General features: G+C 37.3%; 1 protein-coding gene across 7 annotated transcripts in view; it reads right to left on the bottom strand.

Moving 5' to 3' along the window:
• Window positions 1-21,131, bottom strand: part of ATRNL1 (attractin like 1) — an 817,982-nt gene that overhangs the window by 634,556 nt on the left and 162,295 nt on the right. For all 7 annotated transcript variants that reach the window (XM_047702609.1, XM_047702610.1, XM_047702611.1 and 4 more), the window contains exons 16-18: window positions 12,495-12,708; window positions 10,249-10,437; window positions 476-694 (exon numbers count right to left, since the gene is read on the bottom strand). In XM_047702609.1, the coding sequence (XP_047558565.1) occupies window positions 476-694; window positions 10,249-10,437; window positions 12,495-12,708 (622 nt within the window). The remainder of the gene's footprint in view (window positions 1-475; window positions 695-10,248; window positions 10,438-12,494; window positions 12,709-21,131) is intronic.

Here is a 21,131-nt window from a genome sequence, read left to right as displayed (position 1 = left end):
TTATTCAGTGTAAGAACAGACTTCCTATTAAAAAAAAACCTGAAAACTAATGACTTTCAAAATTGAATGGTATTCAAAATGAGGCCTGTTGATTCCATCACAAATATCATTTAAAACATTCCCACACTTAGCATGAAGTTTGACTGGATCTTCTGAATTGCCTTGAATTTTAAGTTATTATTATACTGTGCACAAAAAAGACGATAGTACAAGGTAGAAAACTGGCATGAACCCATTACTTTTCCTCTTAGCAATTCATATGAAGCCAAATATAACAACTGTACACCATGCAGTTGGTAAGCCTATTTAATGATTCCAAACAGAATACCATCTGCACGATAAAGATGAATATAGGGAAGAATACTTTTTCATCTGTGAAATTTGAGTCTCATCGTTTTCCTGAATATTTATTATAAGAAAGAACAACTCATTCTTGGTTTCCAAACTGAAATTAATTTCATCACATTTTTATTACCTGGACACTGGATAAACGACCACTCATAGTTTTTTTCTTTAGGACAAAGACTGGTGTCAAGAATCATCTCATTATTGTGCGTCCCAACAAGCTTCATTGGTCCCCGTGAAGACCCTTCAATGCAGTGTCCTCTTCCTGTATTACTAGGGTCATTGCACCAACCACACCCAGGCTGCTCCAAACAATGCCCACAGGTTCTCAATCCAGAACAATTTTGAGCTGCATGACAGGAACATTAACAAAATATGTTATATGACTTTATATTCAAATGGAATTATAAGGTAATGGAAAAATAAACACAGTCGAAAAAAAGACTGGAAAAATGTCTATAGTTGATGTAAACATGTTTTTGTAATAATATCTAAGAGACAGCAATTACTTAAACCAAATAAAATACACATCATGAGCAAAGAGGAGATAAATGGACTGACTTAAAGGTGAAAAGAGGTGTAATAACTATGACATAGAGAAAAATGAAGTCAGCACTTAAAGGTTGCTGAGAGTTTTTTTTACCTGTTTTTAGGACCTTTTGGAAGCTGCTCCAGGGGCCTACAGATCACATTTACCCTTGTCCATGTGTACAGCCATGTTAGCTGGTCTTGGGCCTAGTGAGAGCCTCCAAAGAAAAACTCTGCACCTGCCTTGGATGTCCAGGGTAACTGTTGCCTGCCCATCCTGAGAGAGCTAAGCCCCATGTGTACTGTGCGATGATTTGAAGTAGATTTTTACTAGCCCCCCCCCCCCAGATTAAATCTAGTTTTATATTTACAAGTCTATGAATATCTCCTAGGAAAGTAAATTTTATTTTAGGACTATCTTTTTAAGGAAATATAATTTTTAAAAAAAAGTCTTGAACAAGCATTACATGCAAAGAAAATCTAAACTATTCCCAAGTATAGAATTCCTACTAATACTTTCCAAACAACTAGGGAAATCTTAGATGAAAGAATGCTGGGTTTCTTGCACTGCTGAATGACAAACTGTTAATCTTCTAGTTCTATTTATCTATTTGATTTTAGGCTTTAATAACAAGTTACAAAATGTCATGTTCAGAGCAACATTTTATTCTCAGATTTTATTTTACATATGAAACTATTATATAAGGTAATGTTGGTTTCCCTTTTGCTCAAGAGTAAAAAGCAACAGGCACTGCTGAAAGATTAACAGAAATTTCATTCTTTAGTATTTAATATTGATTCAAAACCTGACAGATTCTAACGTTTTTAGGACAATAATACAGGGAAGCTTTGGTAGCCTATGCTATTTTTCCTAAGTTATGAATAGCAGAGAGACTATGTATAAACTATAAGTAATTAGAGCAATCATTTTTATTTTATTTATTTTTGGCTTTTTGAAAAATTAAGTTGTTAAACATCCAATACGGTTTTTTGAAATGTGTAGGAAGTTGAGGAATCAATCTGTAAGAAATTCTGTCATCAGATGATTACTGGAGACTTCTGGTTTCTGATCCAGCATGTTAGGCTTTCAGAAGTTACCACTCCACCCTAGCAAAAAGTAAGAAGCAGCACAAAATGAAAAGTCAACAACTCTTCTTAGATCTGTCAGAGAAGTGAGGTCACAGAGCAAATCATTGCCTGTAAGACTGGAGAGACAGACAGGAGTATGCAGAGAATCGTAGTATACCACATTTGAAACCTCTGCAGGAGCCAGTATGTGGGGAAGAAACCCTGATCCAAGGGCCTCCTATAGCTGATCGATTGCTGGAAGCTCAGTGTGGACAACTCTGAAAGTTAAAATTCCCAGAAGGACCCAGTCACAGGGGCACTCCCACACTTTTTTTTTTTTTCCTTTAATCTCCAGGAGCTTTACAAAGTCCTCACAGTGAACATCAAAGAAAAATCTTCTTGTGCTTCCAGCAGGGGAAGACAAAAAGGAAACATCTTGAAACATGTCAGAGTGTTCCATTCTTTTTAACAAGGCCTGGGAAAACTATTGAACAGAGCCCAAACTGCTGGGGTTTTATTGGAGCCCACCTGAGCTGTTGGGAAATACCCAACTCTAGCCTGCTCGGGCCTTCTGCGTGGGGGAAGAAAGGCACAAATCCAGCCCGCCATCCTGTGCAACCCGAGAGAGGGGAAAGAAACTGAGAAGCACTAGGGAAGTTCACAGCATGAAGCACATGCCCATGGAAAGACTTAGTTACAGAAGGCTTCTGCTCCTTCCACACCCTACCACCACATTACTAAAAGCCCACTTACAGCAGTCTCTTTTACCTGTAAATCATATCTGCCTACCAAGAAAAAAATTACAAGGCATACCAAAAGGCAAAAAACACATTGTGAAAAGACAGAGCAAGCATCAGACCAGACACTGCAGGAAAGTGAGAATTTTCAGACCAGAATTTAAAACAACCATGATTAATATGCTAAAAGTTCTAATGGTAACATGCGTGAACAGATGAGCATTGTAAGCAAAACTATAAAACTCCCAAAAGATAGCATAAAAGATCTAGATGACCTTGAGTTTGGTGATGGTGTTTTAGTTATGACACCAAAGGCACAATCCATGAAAGAAAAAAATTGATAAACTAAACTTCATTAAAATTTAAATTCAAAGTTTAAATTTCTGCTCTGTAAAGACACTGTCAAGAGAATGAAAATACAAGCCATACGCTGTAAGGAAATATTTCAAAGACATACCTGATAAAGAACTCTGATCTAAAATACATAAAACTCAATAATAAGAAAACAAACAACTCAATTTTAAAAATGGGCAAAAGACCTACGCAGATACCTCACCAAAGAAGGTATACAGAAGCAACTATGAAAAGATTCTCCACATCATATGTCACTAGAGAACTCCAAACTAAAAACAGTAATATACCCTTATTAAAATGGTCCAAATCCAAAACACTGACAACACCAAATGCTGGTGAGTATGTAGAATGCAAAGTAACAAAACATTCATTGCTGGTGGAATGCAAAATACAGCCACTCTGAAAGACAGTTTAGTGGTTTCTTACAAAACTAAACACACTTTTACCATATATTCTAGCAAAAACACTCCATGATATTTATACAAATGAACTGAAAATGTATGTCCATACAGAGACCTGGGGCGCCTGGGTGGCTCAGTTAGTTAAGCAACTGCCTTCGGCTCAGGTTATGATCCTGGAGTCCCTGGATCTAGTCCCGCATTGAGCTCCCTGCTTGGCAGGGAGTCTGCTTCTCCCTCTGACCCTCCCCCTTCACATACTCTCTCTCCCTCTCATTTTCTCTCTCTCTCAAATAAATAAAAATCTTAAAAAAAAAAAAAGAAAGAAAGAAAATAAGAAACCTGCACATAGATGTTTACTGCTGCTTTATTCATAATTGTCAAAACTTGCCAAAAGCAACAAGACTTTAATAGCTGAACAGATAAATTGTGGTAAAAGACAATGGAATATTATTCAGCTCTAAAAATAAATTAAGTTACCAAGCCAGAAAAGACATGGAGAGACTTAAATGCACATTACTTAGTGAAAGAAACCAACCTGAGAAGCTACATACAAATGATATGACCTTTTGGAAAAGACAAAACTATGCAGACAGTAAAAATATTAGTGATTTCCAGGAGTTAGGAGAGAAAGAGAGATGAACAGGTGGAGCTCAGAGGATTTTGGATGACAGACTTTGGGCAATAATGATGTGTCAGTGTAGGTTCATCAGCTGTAGCAAATGAACCATTCTGGTGTGGGATGTTGACCGTGGGGGAAGTTGTGCATGTGTGGGGGGCAAAGGACATAAAGGAATTCTCTGCACCTTCCTCTCAAAATTGCCACGAACCTAAAACTACTCTAAAAAATAAATTTTAATCAATTTTTAAAAGACTACCTTCCCTAACTGCCGAGAAAAAAATGTTTAAATTGAGCATGTACATAAACTTGTAAAATACCAAAAAAAACACAGATTTGTGAGAGTGTACTATATTCGCATGTTTCCTATTTTTCCATTTTCACTGTATCGATTTAATTACATTTTTATTTGAACTTTTACATATTAAGAACTAAACCTATTACTGCATTAAATTATCCTTTTGAAGATCATTTTCACCAAGAGAATAACCAATATTTTAAATAAAATATCTCAATTATTAATAATTGCAGTTATTAACAAAGCTTTCTCAGAAAACATTAGGCAAAACTTGTCTTAAGATATACTTCTTTTCTTCAATTTGTAAATATTAAGTACTAATATCACAATAGCACAACGAAAAAAACCACTGGCAAATATTATAAAATCCATATTTGTTTCTCATTAGCAAAGAAAAATTTCCTCCAAGTTCCATTTACTAGGAAACCTCAAATGATCCCTGAAACTTTCTAAAAGCAACATAAAATGTATACCATTTCTAACAGTTTTATTTATAACTCTAAGAATGTTTTTAAAGACTTACTTACTACTGTTAAATGCTTAGTGAAAGACCAGACACGTGTAGTAGAAATGATCATGTAAATCCATTGCGTATAATTAATGTTAACAAGATAACAAGATATAAAGTTAAAAGCAAAAGTATGATAAAAACATTGCCCAAAAGCTGATGTCTTTGAAACAATAATATTCAGCTACTTTTTGCACTCGGATTTTTTTTTTTTTTAAGATTTTATTTATTTGACAGAGAGAGACAGCAAGAGAGGGAACACAAGCAGGGGTAGTGGGAGAGGGACAGGCAGGATTCCCGCCGAGCATGGAGCCCGATGGGGGCTTGATCCCAGGACTTTGGTATCACGACCCTGGCCGAAGGCTGACGCCCAACACCTAAGCCACCCAGGCACCCCTGCACTCGGATTTTGATAAAGGATGCCACCTTTGTTCCTAGTCCTTATTTTATTTCCTGGCATTTCCTTATTGCTCATTAAAAGCCTTTTGGTTAAAAGCAGGGAAGAATGACATAATAGAGAAGGAGTTTATTTCTCACAAGGAGTAGATCACCACCAGGTTTATTTGTATTTACTTCCAGAAAATACAAGGTCTCCTTGAAGAGAAGTTCAGTAGCCCTCTTCCCTACAAGGATGCAAAGGGAAGGGCATATAATTTAAAAGGATGTAGAACAAAAATAACTGGACATCATCAGCACAAATGAACTGTAGATAGCCACCAAAAAGGTAAATATGACAACACAAACAGTGAAAGAAAAGACTTACAGAAAAGAAAAATGCAGCAGACTAACTGCCCAAGAAAAAATGGTTGAAGTAGAACACAAAACTCTCAAGAAATCAAAATCAAGAAAACAAAAAAAGAAGAGAGTCAAAAACAGAAGACGTTAAGGCAGAACTTAACAACTGATGTACACACCTCTAGTGGACAGCCCTCCCAGCAGTATGTGTCATAATTTAGTTCATCATTGATGAAGATACACTTCATACTGGTGTTTAATCATGTTTCATATACCTTCTCAAAAAATTCATTTAGACTTTTTATGGTGGAAATACAAGGTTCTCAAAAACATTGTTTTAAAACAGATAAAAATGCCCAAATAAACAACCATAAGGAAGAAAAAACATCTGAATTGAAACTAAGAGATGGAAATTTCAAGTGAATTCAAGACATATTGAAAATTTTTAAGGAGGGCACAGATTGCATGGAGCAATTGGGTGTTATATGCAAACAATGAATCATGGAACACTACATCAAAAATTAATGCTGTACTACATGGTGACTAAAATAATAATAATAATAATAAAAAGAAATTCCAACCACTATTTTAAGATTCCTATGGAAGAATAAATAGAAGATTTCTAAAAAAGAATAAAGAAAACAATGTAAGTATTAAAGACCATTTTTAGCAGTAAAGAAAGACACTGCTCTTCAGATTCAAAAAGCAAATGAGAATCCATTTTTAAAACCTAACTCAATTACTGGAAATTGAAATGAATTACAGAATTTGGAATCCCAAGAATTAAGAGAAAAAAAATTACAATCTTTTATTTCTTGAAGAATTTTTTTAAAAAGATGCCCCACAAAGGAATGAAAATCAAATTCACAGGAAAATTCTCATTCACAACACCAAACACTACAAGGTCTAAGGAAAGAATAACCTAGAACTCCCACATCTAGCCACTTAATCATTCAAGTGAACATAAAAAAATACACTTTAGACATACAAAAACTCGAAAAGATTACTATCCATGAATTTATTTGAATGAATGACTGAGGACTATTCTCCAAAAGGTTAATAAATGAGATGGAAGATATGGAATACAAGAAAGATTTGTGATTAGTGAAGACGACTTAGATTTAACTCTAAACAATTTTTAGGAAGCTTAAGCATGTAAGACCTCGGAAAGTTTCCAAGCTCCTTTTTTGCTACCCTTTACCCTTTTATTCTATGACACACACAGAGAAGTCCATAGAGAAATGTGAGATTAATAAATTATTGTACAGAAATGCTCTGTGCCTGCACTCAGCCTGGCGGTGGAACACTGCCTCCCTTGCACCCCTGTCCTAGCCAGCACCCCAGTCTTCTCCCAGCAGCATCCACTATCTGTCATTTACATTAATTTTTTGCCTTACTCTATGGTTTTACCACCTAAATATTCATTCCTAAACAAGAGAGCTTAGTTTTGCCTATTTTTGAACTTTATCTAAATGGAGCCATACTGTATACAATCTTTTGTGTCTGATTTCTTTCATCAAACATTAATGTTTGTGGAAAGACAAACATGATTACGAAGGCAAGAGAGCCTGGGTACTATCAGCTCCCCCTAAGACCGTGTCACTGGATGCAGCTCCCCTGGGCAGCGGACTCCTAGTCAGAGGTTTTCCGTGGGAGTAAGACCCTTTTATGCCTGCAACAACCCCAGTGCCACGCTCTGAATGAGGCCCGTCCTCATTCCCTATTAAAAAAAGGGAGATGGAGAGGAGAAAGGAGATGAGGGAAATTGGAAGGGGAGATGAACCATGGGAGACTATGGACTCTGAAAAACAATCTGAGGGTTTTGAAGGGGCGGGGGGTGGGAGGTTGGGGGAGCCCGGCAGTGGGTATTATGGAGGGCACGTATGGCATGGAGCACTGGGTATGGTGCATAAACAACGAATTCTGTTACGCTGAAAAGAAATTAATTTAAAAAAATAAATAAATAAAGTTCCTAAAAAAGGATAGCAACGAGGAGCTCAACACCTAATATACCCAGCCATGTCCACGCCAGGAATACCTCTCCACGTGATGCCAAGAACCTGGGGAAACAAATATACCCAAGAGCCACAGCCTAGAAGTTCTGGCCTACATTGTGGCACTTACTGTTCTGTCTCAGCCCTTCATGCACCAGTGGTGCCTATATGGAACAAATACAGGTTTGGCTGGTTGGTAGACTATGGGGGTATCTTTGGGAATGATGTAAGCTCTGGAAAGGCCAGTGAGTCTCCATCTGCACTGTCTTAAGCAGCTGGTTACCTCAAAATGACCAGGTCACTCATCTGAGCAAGAAGAGCTTATAACTGGGTGGCCACGTTGTCTGTGGGCTACCAGATCCTGGGGGCAAGCCTCAAAATAGTAGATTCACCACCAAAGGGGATCTCAGACTTAGGAAGCTCCTCTTAAAAGAAGCAGCTCTTCCTTCCTCTTACAGGACAAGCAAGAGAGCTCAGGGAAGGACGGAAGGACGAATGCATGGTCGGACAATGCATGCTGCTGCGAGGATATTTACCCATACATCGTCACAGTTACATCAGCAGCAGCTGCTCCTATGGAAGGAATGTAAGGAAGCCAACGGGCTGATAAGAAAGTCCAGACGAAACTTTAAAAAGTTGCAGGAACAAGCTGTGTCATGGCCCAAACTCCTCGGAAACCTACAAGTGCCTGCTTGGAGGAGGGAAAGAACAGAGGGAAGCCAGTGGACTAATGCAAAGACCTGAACTGGACCTACCAGAGCTGCACAGATCGGGTGAGAGAAGGCATAACAGTGTGTAACTACTATGAGAGCAACTGTTAGGAGGAAAAAACTAGACATGGGATGACAAGATCCCCTGAGGAGTATTCCCTTAGAAAGATTAAAGCTGTCCCTTCCCTATCCCATTGAACACTTCAACTACAATATCTTCCTGAGTTTAACCCATATGGGGCTTCAAGTGGCTGCTATTTTGTCTCCCTCCACTGCACTGAACTGCAGTTCCTTTGGGACCTGGCACCCATTAACTGGATTCATTCACTGCAAACCCAGCTTATTACAAGTAAAAGTACTGGGAAGAAAACTAAAATAAAACAAACCTAGGGGCGCCTGGGTGGCTCAGTGGGTTAAGCCGCTGCCTTCGGCTCAGGTCATGATCTCAGGGTCCTGGGATTGAGTCCCGCATCGGGCTCTCTGCTCAGCAGGGAGCCTGCTTCCCTCTCTCTCTCTCTCTCTGCCTGCCTCTCCGTCTACTTGTGATCTCTCTCTGTCAAATAAATAAATAAAAATCTTTAAAAAAAAAAAAACAAAAACAAACCTAAAGACTCCTGGTCCTTCCACCCTAGTGAGTTTCCTAGACATTCAGGCATTGGGAAGTGGGAACTGACGAGGAACAAAATATTCTTCTCATTCATCTGTGTCTGTTTGAATTTAGCAAGTGAATAGATGTTTTGCTTTGTTGAAATTAAGGATTTCTGGTCGAATATACACTGAACTCCAACTTTATCTAAGGTGATTCCAGAGCTAACTGTGGTTGTGGAATGGTGACCCTGGGCACTGGCAGAGTATGTTCTCCAAAAAGGACACAAAGTCTACATCAGTCACAAAAAGGACAGACCCCAATTAGTGTGGCATGAATGAATCAATTCAACATTGAAAAGCAGGTGAGGGAGCACTGGAAATAAATAATCGTTCCTACCTTCTTATTATAAATCTGAACAGACCAATTACTTCATGTCCCTTTTGGAAAGGTATTTTTTGATAAGCCCCAGTGTCAGAGGGTAGATTGTAGAAAGATAAACCATATTTCCTGCTCACACAAAGCTCGCTGAGACCAGCAGCTTCTACATTTTCCCAAAGGAAAAAAAAAAAAAAGCTGCATGTGGTTTCAAATTCCTACAAGGACCCCAGGTGCTCTCAGTAGTGCTATGCAATTCCCTTGGCAATGGCATCGTGATGGAATCTGCCTTTACAAGAAAGGCCACTCTGTAACCACACAATGGTATGATGCACACACTCAGTCAAGTCCTTACAAAATGTGAGCTAGGGGTGACATCTTGTCCTGAAGTACAACCGACAGCAAGTGCGGTACCGACCTCCATGACTCCCCATGTGATTCCAAGACTGCATCCTGCCTTCGTGGTAGATGCACCACCACTGACAGGATTGATACTCTTGCCAACAAATGCTTAACTTGAATCCAATCATGAGGAAAGAATTAGGTAAATCCAAATTGGGACAGTTAAAAAACAAATGGTGTCGATTCTTCAAAAATATCAGTTGTGTAAGACATGGGAACTCTGCTAGATTAGAGGACACTAAAGGAGCACGACAAAGCGGTATGCAATCTTTGCAACAATAAGCACTTTCGTGAAGTGTTAAACTCTCTGCAATGTACACTCAGAGTTGGGGAGAGCACAAAGGTGGCAAAATGTGTGTGTGTGCCTATGTAGGATGAAATAATTAGCAGAATTCAAAATGATGGTATAGTATAATTCTGGGGCTTATACCATTAATAGGTTTTAAAGCAACAGTTTTTTGCTACAACAAAAGCAAATGCTTTTTCCCAACTTTTAAAAGCTTCTTCAGATGTTTAATTCCTCCTTCCATCACAAAAAATTGATTTGTGTTGCCTTTGCATGAAAAGTCACTCTAGATAAATACTTACGAGAGCAGGTGGCCGTTTGCCACTCCAGACACTGTCCGTATGGAAAAGAGATTATGTAGGCATTGGAGTCAACGCAGCGCCTCGTGCTACTGCACCACATACACTCCATGCCGTTGCTGGTGCAGTTGGAGCAGGACGTCCGTAGAGAGCACGGCTTTTTGCATGGCCTTGCGTTTTGATTCGGACTGACTGGAATAAATCCACAAGTACAATTATTTTATTTGTTAACTATATTTTAGCACAGATACATGGGTTTCATTTATTTTGAGATTTGGGGAATGTTTCAAGTAAGCCAAGCGTGGAGTAAAAATTATAGCAAAAACGACATGATACGATAAATGAAAATGAAGATGAGGTGTTAATACTTCTTAAATTTATTATCAAATTTGAAAATCATAATTCTTTCGAAAAGTTTAATCATTTACAAAGTACATAAGGTTACATAATTTAAAAACTTGTAAATAGAGATGTAGCCCATAACCTGATTTTCTGTCTTAGGCTAAATATTACACACACTTTCATTATTTACTTTCCCACTAAAATTTTTTCCATAAACATTCCATACCTTATCAAAACAAATGCCTATCAGTGAACATGTCTCTGATAAACAAACAATAAAAATAAAACAATACACTATAAAATCTTTACATGAAATAGAATACCATAACCTTTAGATAAATATTTTTTTTAATGCTGGCAAGGAAGTGAAGAAATTGGAATGCTTGTTCATTGCTGGTAGAGATGTAAAATGGCACAACTTCTATGGCAAACAGTATGGCAATTCCTCAAAACATGAACATAGAATTGCCATATGATACAGCAATTCCACTTCTGCCTATATACCCAAAAGATACAAACCAGAACTGGAAAAGATATCTGTAAACCCATGTTCATAGCATCATTATTCACAACAGCCAATAAGTAAAAGCAACTCAGGTGTACATTGATGGATGAATGGATAAACAAAATGTTGGATGCACATACAATGGATAATTATTCATGTTAAAAATGGAAGGATATTCTAACATATGTTACAATATGAATGAACCTTGAAGACATTATGTTAAGGGAAATAAGCCAGGCATAAAAGTTCATGCACTTTATGATTCCATCTATATGAGGTAAATAAATTAGTCAAACTCATAGACACAGAAAGTAGAAGGTGCTTGTCAGGGGCTGGGGGAGGGAGGTATGGAGAGTTATTGTTTAATGATTATAGAGTTTGGGAAAATGAGGAAGTTCTGGAGATACATGCTGTTGATTAATGCACAATAATGTCGATGCATGCAATAACACTGAACTCTGCATTTAAAAATGGTTAAAATGGTAAATTTTATATTATGTATATTTTTTAAAGTTTTTAAAAAGAGGAAATAATTCAATATTCCTTTATCACTTAATGAAAATCCATTCCAAAACACACATATGATTTTACTCATATGTGGAATTTAGGAAACAAAACAAATGAGCTAAGGGAAAAAAGAGAGACAAATGAAAAAACAGATGTTCAACTATAGAGAACAAAGTGATGTTGACAAGGGAGGAGGGTGGCGGTGGTGGGGGGAGGTGGGAGGTTGAAATGGATGATAGGGAGTAAGGAGGGCACTTGTCATGATGAGCACCAGCTGTATATGGAAGTGTTGAGTAACTATCCTGCACACCAGAAACTAATATTACACTATATGTTAACTAACTGGAATTAAAATAAAAACTTAAAAAAACAATGTCTATGTCTAATATTTTATACTGGCTAATAAAACCAAATAAAAAATTACAGCACAATTAGTACTGGTTTGGGGTTTGAATGTCATGGCCAATATAAAAAATAATAAAAGTCAATCACCACAAAATGACATATTGGGAAAAAAAAAAGAACAGAAATGTTTCTTCTTACTTGCCAAATGAAAGAGATCTATAAGATGAAAATGATTCAAAATTAGTTGTTAATCTTAAAAACAAATCTTCCTTCTAAACACTGTAATTATAAAAGTAAAAGTTGTTAACAAAATTAAGAATAGACTCAATAAAAAATAAAGATTGCATAAAACCATAAAATTTTGGTATTTTCACAAGTTAACACTGAGGTCACTAATAGTAAGTGGGGAATGTAGTCAAAGATAAAATTTACTGAAATTATCAGGGAATCAACATCATAAAAAGATGGTGAAATTTACCTTAGGCACATAGACTATTGCAAGTGGAAAGGCGTGGTAATCATTTTAAAGAAATACTAGTTTACTGCTTACCAACAGGTTTTTCACAGACGAGGCCATCTGCCATCGATGTACAAGGATTCGCTTTCAGGCCTGCCACCGCAGCCTTTTCCAGATATGCACAGAACCCAGAATCATTCGGTTCACCAGGAAGCCACTGCAGCGTCGTGTTTGTAAAAGGAGACATGTCTTCCCATCCCCAGTAGGATATATTGATCTTCCGCAAGCCTACCCACGGTGATACTTTCTGTAAACAATAGCAAAAGGAGTATTAAAGAAAGATATAAAAAGTCATATTCCTTAGCAAATACCTCATTATCATTAAAAATTACATTTAAGGGAAGCCTCGGTGGCTCAGTTGGTTAAATAACTGCCTTCAGCTCAGGTCATGATCCTGGAGTCCCAGGATCAAGTCCCACATCGGGCTCCATGCTCAGCAGGGAGTCTGCTTCTCCCGCTGACCTCGCTCCTCTCATGCTCTCTCTCTCTCATTCTCTCTCTCTCAAATAAATAAATAAAATCTTTAAAAAAAGACAAAAAATAATTTTAAAAGTAAAAATTACATTTAAAAATATATAGAACTGCCTTTCTAATGACTTCCTGTACCAAGGATAATTAACAATTCCAGCATATTTTAGAGAATGATGTAGAAAAGAACACTATTTTTCAAAAATAGATCTTGCGCTCATACTACATAATTGGTGCCAGTTGTTTAGCCCTTGTGAACCTCAGTTGCTTCTTCTACAAAATGAGGTTATAAATATCTGATATAAATACCTACCTTACGAAACAAGATCACTAAAAAATTAACATATTGCTGCTGCTGCTCTGCTACTGCTCTACTTTAACAATTTAATCAGTTCTGGAAGTAAGAATCTATAGCTAAGTTGCCATTACACGCGCTGTGAGAGAGCAGGAAACAAAATCAACAAACTGTATACAGAGGTGAGTGAAAACTTTAACATGTTCACATAAGGACTAAGAAGAATAACTGCCTCTGTCTGAGTTCAGACTTCTACTGGTACTTCAGGACTTTCACTCAATTTTAGATAAAGTTATGTCATCTACTTTCATTATGAAAGAGATCAAGAAAATTGATAAAATCTGACTTATTTGCCTAAAATTTAACAGATTGCCAAATGCCACAAAACTAAATACTCCTAATGCTCTCGTTAATATTTCAAAAGGGGCTTGAAAAGAAATTCATTCTGTATACACAGATTTATTTTAATCATGAATCAATTTTAAAATGTGTTTATTAAAATATATTTTTAAAATGATATATTTTTGCTACTTTATAAAATGTATTAGATTATAAACAACTCTTTTTATTTTCTTGGTTCTGAATTATGTGGGGTTTCATAAATTTTTTTATTTTTATCTAACTTTATTGGGATATAATTGAAAAATTAAAAAATATATATTTAAAACACATACAATTTTATGTTTTGGTACATGCAGTCAACATGAAATGATTACCACAATCAAGCTAATTAACATTCCCATCACCTCATAGATGATCTGCAGATGATCATAGAGTTACCTTTATATATGTGGTGAGAACATTTAACACCTAGTATCTTCAATTCCAAGTATACAATACAGTATTATTAACTAGTAACCATGTTGTACATTAGATGTCCAGAGCTTATTTATCCTGTATAACTGAAACTTTGTACCTTTTGACCTATATCTCTACATATCCCTCATACCCTACCCCTGGCAACCACCATTCTACTAACTGCTTTTATGAGTTTGACTTTTTTAGATTTCACATATAAATACAATCAGGCAGTATTTGTCCTTCTGTATCTAGTTTATTTCACCTAGGGTAATGTCCTCAAGGTTTATACATGTTGTAGCAAATGGCAAGATGTCTTGCTTTTGTAAGGCTATATAATATGCCATTATCTATCTATCTCACATACCACACACACACACACACACACAATATCACATATCACATTTCATTTTCTTTATCCATTTACCCATCAATGAACAGATGCTGTTTCCATACCTTGGCTATTGTGAATAATGCTGCAATGAACATGGGAATGCAGATGACTCACTGATATCCTGTTTACATTCCCTTTGAATATATACCCAGACATGGGATTTCTGGATCACATGGTAGTTCCATTTTTAATTTTTTGAGGAACCTCCATACTGTTTTCCAAATTGACTTTACCAATTTGCATTCCCACCAACAGCGTACAAGGGTTCCTTTTTCTCCACATCTTTGCCAACTTGTTATCTCGTTTTTTGTTAACAGCCATTCTAACAGGGTCACTTTGATTTTGAATTGTCTTTCCCTGATGATTAGTGATAGCCAGCTTTTATCATATACCTGCTGGCGATCTGTATATTCTGTTTAGAAAAATGGCTATTCGTATCCTTTGTCCATTTCTTCACTGAGTTCTTTTTCTTTGCTATTGAGTTATTTGCCTTCTTATATATTGTGGACTTTCACACCTTATCAGATGTATGGTTTACAAACATTTTCTCCCACTCCACAGGTTGTCTCTTTCCTGTGCTGACTGCTTCCTTTGCTGTGAAGACACTGATTAGTTTGATGCAATGCCATTTGTCTATTTTTGCTCATTGCCTATACTCTTGGGGTCATTTCTAAAAAATCATTGCCCTGACTCATGTCAAGAAGCCTATTCTCCAAGTTTTGTTCTAGAATTTTTACGCTTTCAGGGCTTCCATTTGTGTCTTTAATCCATTTTCAGATTTTTGTATATGGTGTGAGATAAGGGTCCATATTCATTCTTCTGCACGAGGATATCCAGTTTTTCCCAGCATCGTTTATTGAATTGTCCTTTCCCCATTGTATGTTCTTGGTACCTCTGTTGAAGATCAGTTGATCATAAATGCATGGATTTGTTTCTGGGCTCTCTGTTATAATGTGTCCTGGTGAAGGTCTCTTTATATTTTTAATCTATTTGGAGTCTCATGGAGCTGGATATTCTTTTGGGGAGTTTCAGATTTGAGAAGTTTCCTGTTATTATTTCTTTAAAGGAAATTTCTGCCTCTTTTCTCTTTTTCTATGACTTCTGGCACTCCCAAAAACCATGTATGGATGCACTTGATGGTCTGTCATAGGTCCTAGAGGCTTTCTTCGTGTTTCTGTCCATTCTTTTTTTTTTCTTTTTCTACCTCTGACTAGATGACTTCAAATGACTTGACTTTGAGCTCAATGATCCTTTTCTTCTGACTGTCTGCTACTGAAGTGCTATATGAACTTTTTTATTTCAATCACTGTGCTCTTTAGCTCTATAATTCCTGTTTGTTTCTTTGTTATGATTTCCATGTCTTTGTTAAACTTCTCATTTTGTTCACATATCATTTTCTTAATATAATTTAGTTGTCTATCTTTATCTCTTTTAGCTCACTAAGCTTCTTTTCGATGATTATTTTGAATTGTCAGTTTTTAGTTCTCCATTATTTAGGGTCAGTTACTGGTACTTTATTCTGTTGCTATGGCAGCATCATATTTCCCTGACTTTTTGTGATCCCTATTGCCTCACATTGGTGTTTCATCTGAAGAAGTAACTACTTCTTTTAATCTTTATAGACAGACTTAGGTGAGATAAGCCCTTCATCATTCAGCCTATCCAGAAATTCCAGAAATTCTAGAGGGCCATAAAGTAGAATCCATAGGCAGGTTTACTGCTGGACTACTCAGCTAGGCTGGTCTGGTGGCCAGGTCAGTGGGTGGTCAGGTCTAGAGTCTGGGTCTACAGGGGGCTGCCTGGTACCTGGATTCAGAGGGGCAGCCTGGGACCATTGCCATAGGTCTGGAGTTTGTGTCCACATGAGTAGGCCAATGCCTGGGTTCATGGAAGTGGGCCTAGAATCTGTGTCTGTAGGTACAGGCCTAGATACTGGGTGCATAGGGGCCACCTGGTACAAGGGTCCATTGAAGCAGTCATGGTAACCAGGTTTATGAGGGTATGCCTAGAAACACAGTCCACGGCGGCAGGCCTGTAGCTGGGTCCAAAAGGGCCAATCTGGAGCTTAAATATCTTGGGACAGACTGAAGGAAACATGGAGGTTAACCTGGCACTGGCATAATTTTCAATTCTGAATCCATGGATGCCAGCTTAGTCCTGGGGTGAGCCTGGCACCTGGACTCATGGGTATGGACCTGGTTCTGAGTCTATAGAGGCTAGCCTGGTGCCAGGGTCCCCTAGGGTAAGGCTAATGGCCAAATCCATGGAAGCAGGCCAGATTCTGAGTCCACAAAAGATGGGCTTGGTACCTGGGAGCACAGGGGCAAGCCTCAAGGCTGGGTACACAGGGAAGGGTCTGAAGCTTGACTTTCCAGAGGTGAGCCTGGTATTGGGTCCACAGGAACCAGCCTAGTATTAGAGTATATTGGGCAGGTCCTGAACTTTTGGTCTTTTGGAGCCTAGGGCCACAGGAAGCCTGCCTGTACTGTGAGGCCATGGGGATCAGTCTGGAGTATGCCTGGTGCCTGGGTCAGTAGGAACCAATCAGGCATCAGGGTTCACTAGAGAAAACCTGAAGCTGGGTCAGCAGCAAAGTCAGGTGCTCACTTTACTTTTCTTCCCCTTTGTAGAAGGTATCTCTCACCATGCTTCACTACCCTGCACGGGCTTGGGGGCGGGATGATGCAGGTAATATAAAAGTATCCTTTCTTATTTCTGCACTTTTCCCAAGTGCTATAATCTCTCACTGAGATTACCTAGCTCTTGCAAAGGTATATTTGTATATGAATGGTTGTTCAAACCACTGTTTCTGTGAGGGGACAAAAGCTGGAAGGCAGTTTTGCTCACCACTATACCACCAAGGCTGGACAAAAGCTGGAAATTTCCATTCTGTCATCTTGCTGACATTATTCCTAAACACTTCTACCTTAATACACATTATATATTTATTTTTCAGCTACTAAGTTAATAATAATATAATGTGAGTTGACTTCAAACCTCATGTCACCTTTTTACATTGTGGACTGTCAGGATAGAGAAAAATATGTCTCTCTATTTGAATGTTTAACACACAGAAATAAGATAGATATATCAAGTATTTATTCTAAATATGTTATACAAATAGTCCTAGAGCTTCTAAAGACAGCTATAGACCTAGAAATTGGCAAGGTGTATAAATACAATAAATTTCATAGTTAACACTCAACAAATATGTCCTAGCTACAATTAAAATATCCTATGAATATTCATTATGACAGATCTCAGATCACTTAGTAGAATGCTGTACAGATAGTAGGTAGTCAATAAATTTTGTGAACCAAAGTACATTAGAACAGATATGATTACTTTCTACCATCCAATTCCTGAGATAGAGATAGTACTTAATAAATGTTTCTAATTATAAAAATAAACATGCTGTTTTTTCTTGCAATCACCATATATTTCATACATTATTCTGAAAGATATTTTGATAACAAAAAAACTATAACATTTTTATAGTTCTTGATAATAACAGCAGGAGTCAATCCAACATAGATATTTCAGATTAATGACTGTGCTTCACATTATAGTGACTCTGCCTACATTTCCAACTATCTATAGTAAAGACAAGTCATTTAAAATGAAATATTATTCCCTAACTCATCATGGTAAGGATCTGCGAGGAAGAGGAAAGAAACAGAAAAATGAAGCCATTGATAAAACATTTAAAGTAACTATTACCCAGTAAATGAACTGGACAGGGAGTTGAAAATCAAAGACAAATTACTATATTATGAAAATTTACCGCAGCACATCATAAATCATTACAACATTTCATTAGCCATTTCCGATAAGTAAATGATTATTTGATGCAGAATATCTTTTTAAATTGCCTGAATTTGTCCGTCTTTATTTGCCAAGGAAGTGTTATCTTAAGAGTATACAACTGGAATGACTCAGGATATAATTCATTTTACATAAAGGTATGCTTAATGGAATGTCACATTGCAGAAGCTTCCACCTTTGAAATTTTGCTACAGCTCAGCTTTCTAATGAAACAAAACATCTTTCTTTCCTAGGACATGCTAGTCCACAAACTCTCAAATCTAAGTTCCTTACACATCCAAAATAACTGTTAATCCAAAGTTTATGATCTATAAAAACAAGCAAGAAAAAATGAGGAACTAACACAAGAAACCTTGAATATGCAACTTCTAAAATAGCACATTTCATATAAACCAATTAATAACAAAATCAAAGAAACACATCGACAATAATACAATAATAGTACAGGACCTTAATACCCCCCTCACTGAAATGGACAAATCATTCAAGCAAAAGATCAACAAGGAAATAAAGGCCTTAAATGACACACTGGACCAGATGGCCATCACAGATATATTCAGAACATTCCATCCCAAAGCATCAGAATACACATTCTTTTCTAGTGCACATGGAACATTCTCCAGAAGAGATCACAATCTGGGTCACAAATCAGGTCTCAACCGGTACCAAAAGATTGGGATCATTCCCTACATATTTTCAGACCACAATGCTCTGAAGCTAGATCTCAATCACAAGAGGAAAGTTGGAAAGAACCCAAATACATGGGGGCTAAAGAGCAGCCTACTGAAGAATGAATGTGTCAACTAGAAAATTAAAGAATTGAAAAAATTCATGGAAACAAATGAAAATAAAAACACAACTGTTCAAAATCTGTGGGATGCAGCAAAGGTAGTCCTGAGAGGAAAGTATATTGCAATACAAGCCTTTCTCAAGAAACAAGAAAGGTCTCAAGTACACAACCTAACACTACACCTAAAGGAGCTGGAGAAAGAACAGCAAAGAAAGCCTAAACCCAACAGGAGAAGAGAAATAAGAAAGATCAAGAGCAGAAATCAATAAATTGAAACCAAAAAAGCAATAGAAAAAAATCAACGAAACTAGGACCTGATTCTTTGAAATTAATAAAATTGATAACCCCCTGACCAAACTTATCAAAAAGAAAAGAGAAAAGAGAAAGGACCCAAATAAAGAAAATCATGAATTAAAGAGGAAAGATGACAATCAACACCAAAAAACCACAAACAATTATAATAACATATAATGAACAACTATGTGCCAGCAAATCTGACAATCTGATAAAAATGGATGCATTCCTAGAGACATATGAACTACCAAAACTGAACCAGGAAGAAAAAGAAAACCTGAACAGACCCATAACCAGTAAGGAGATTGAAACAGTCATCAAAAATCTCCCAACAAACAAGAGCCCAGGGCCGGATGGCTTCCCAGGGGAATTCTACCAAACATTTAAGAAGAATTAATACCTATTCTGAACCTGTTCCAAAAAATAGAAATGGAAGGAAAACTTCCAAACTCATTTTATGAGGCCAGCATCACCTTGATCCCAAAACCAGACAAAGGCCACATCAAAAAGGAGAATTACAGACCAATATCCTTAATGAACATATATGTGAAAATTTTCACCAAAATACTAGTCAATAGGATCCAACAGTACCTTAAAAAGATTATTCACCACGACCAAGTGGGATTTATTCCTGGGCTGCAAGGCTGGTTCAACATCCACAAATCATTCAATGTGATACAATACATTAATAAAAGAAAGAACAAGAGCCATATGATACTCTCAAGAGATGCCGAAAAGGCATTTGACAAAGTACAGCATCTTTTCTTGATCAAAACTCCTCACAGTGTAGGCATAGCGGGTACACACCTCAATATTATAAAAACCATCTATGGGGTGCCTGGGTGGCTCAGTGGATTAAAGCCTCTGCCTTCAGCTCAGGTCATGATCCCAGGGTCCTGGGATTGAGTCCTGCATCGGGTTCTCTCTCAGCAGGAAGCCTGCTTCCCTTCCTCTCCCTCTGCCTGCCTCTCTGCCTACTTGTGAAATCTGTCTGTCAAATAATCTTAAAAAAAAAAAAAGCCATCTATGAAAAACCCACAGCAAATATCACTCTCAATGGAGAAAAACTGAGAGCTTTTCCCCTAAGGTCAGGAACATGGAAGGGATGTCCACTATCACCACTGCTATTCAACATAGCACTAGAAGCTACCCTCAGCAATTACACCACAAAAAGAAATAAAAGGCATCTGAATCGGCAAGGAGGAGGCAAACTCTCACTCTTTGCAGATGATATGATACTTTATGTGGAAAACCCAAAAGACTCCACTCCAAAACTGCTAGAACTCATACAAGAATTCAGTAAAGTGTCAGGATATAAAATCAATGCACAGAAATCAGTTGTTTTCTTTACACCAACAACAAGAGAGAAGAAAGAGAAATTAAGGAGTCAATCCCATTTACCACTGCACCCAAAACCATGAGATACCTAAGGAATAAACCTAACCAAAGAGGCAAAGAATCTGTACTCAGAAAACTATAAAGTACTCATGAGAGAAATGGAGGAAGGCACAAAGAAATGGAAAAACTATCCATGTTCACAGATTGGAAGAACAAATATTGTGAAAATGTCTATGCTACCTAAAGCAATCTACACGTTTAATGCAATTCCTATCAAAATCCCATCTTTTTTTTTTTTTTCAAAGAAATGGAACAAATAATCCTAAAATTTATATGGAACCAGGAAAGACCCCCAAGTAGCCAGAGGAATGTTGAAAAAGAAAGCCAAAGTTGGTGGCATCACAATTCCAGACTTCAAGCTCTATTACAAAGTTGTCATCATCAAGACAGTATGGTACTGGCACAAAA

This window comes from Lutra lutra, chromosome 14 (assembly GCF_902655055.1).
Source record: "Lutra lutra chromosome 14, mLutLut1.2, whole genome shotgun sequence".
Lineage (NCBI taxonomy): Eukaryota > Metazoa > Chordata > Mammalia > Carnivora > Mustelidae > Lutra > Lutra lutra.
This window is presented reverse-complemented; position numbering and strand designations above follow the sequence as displayed.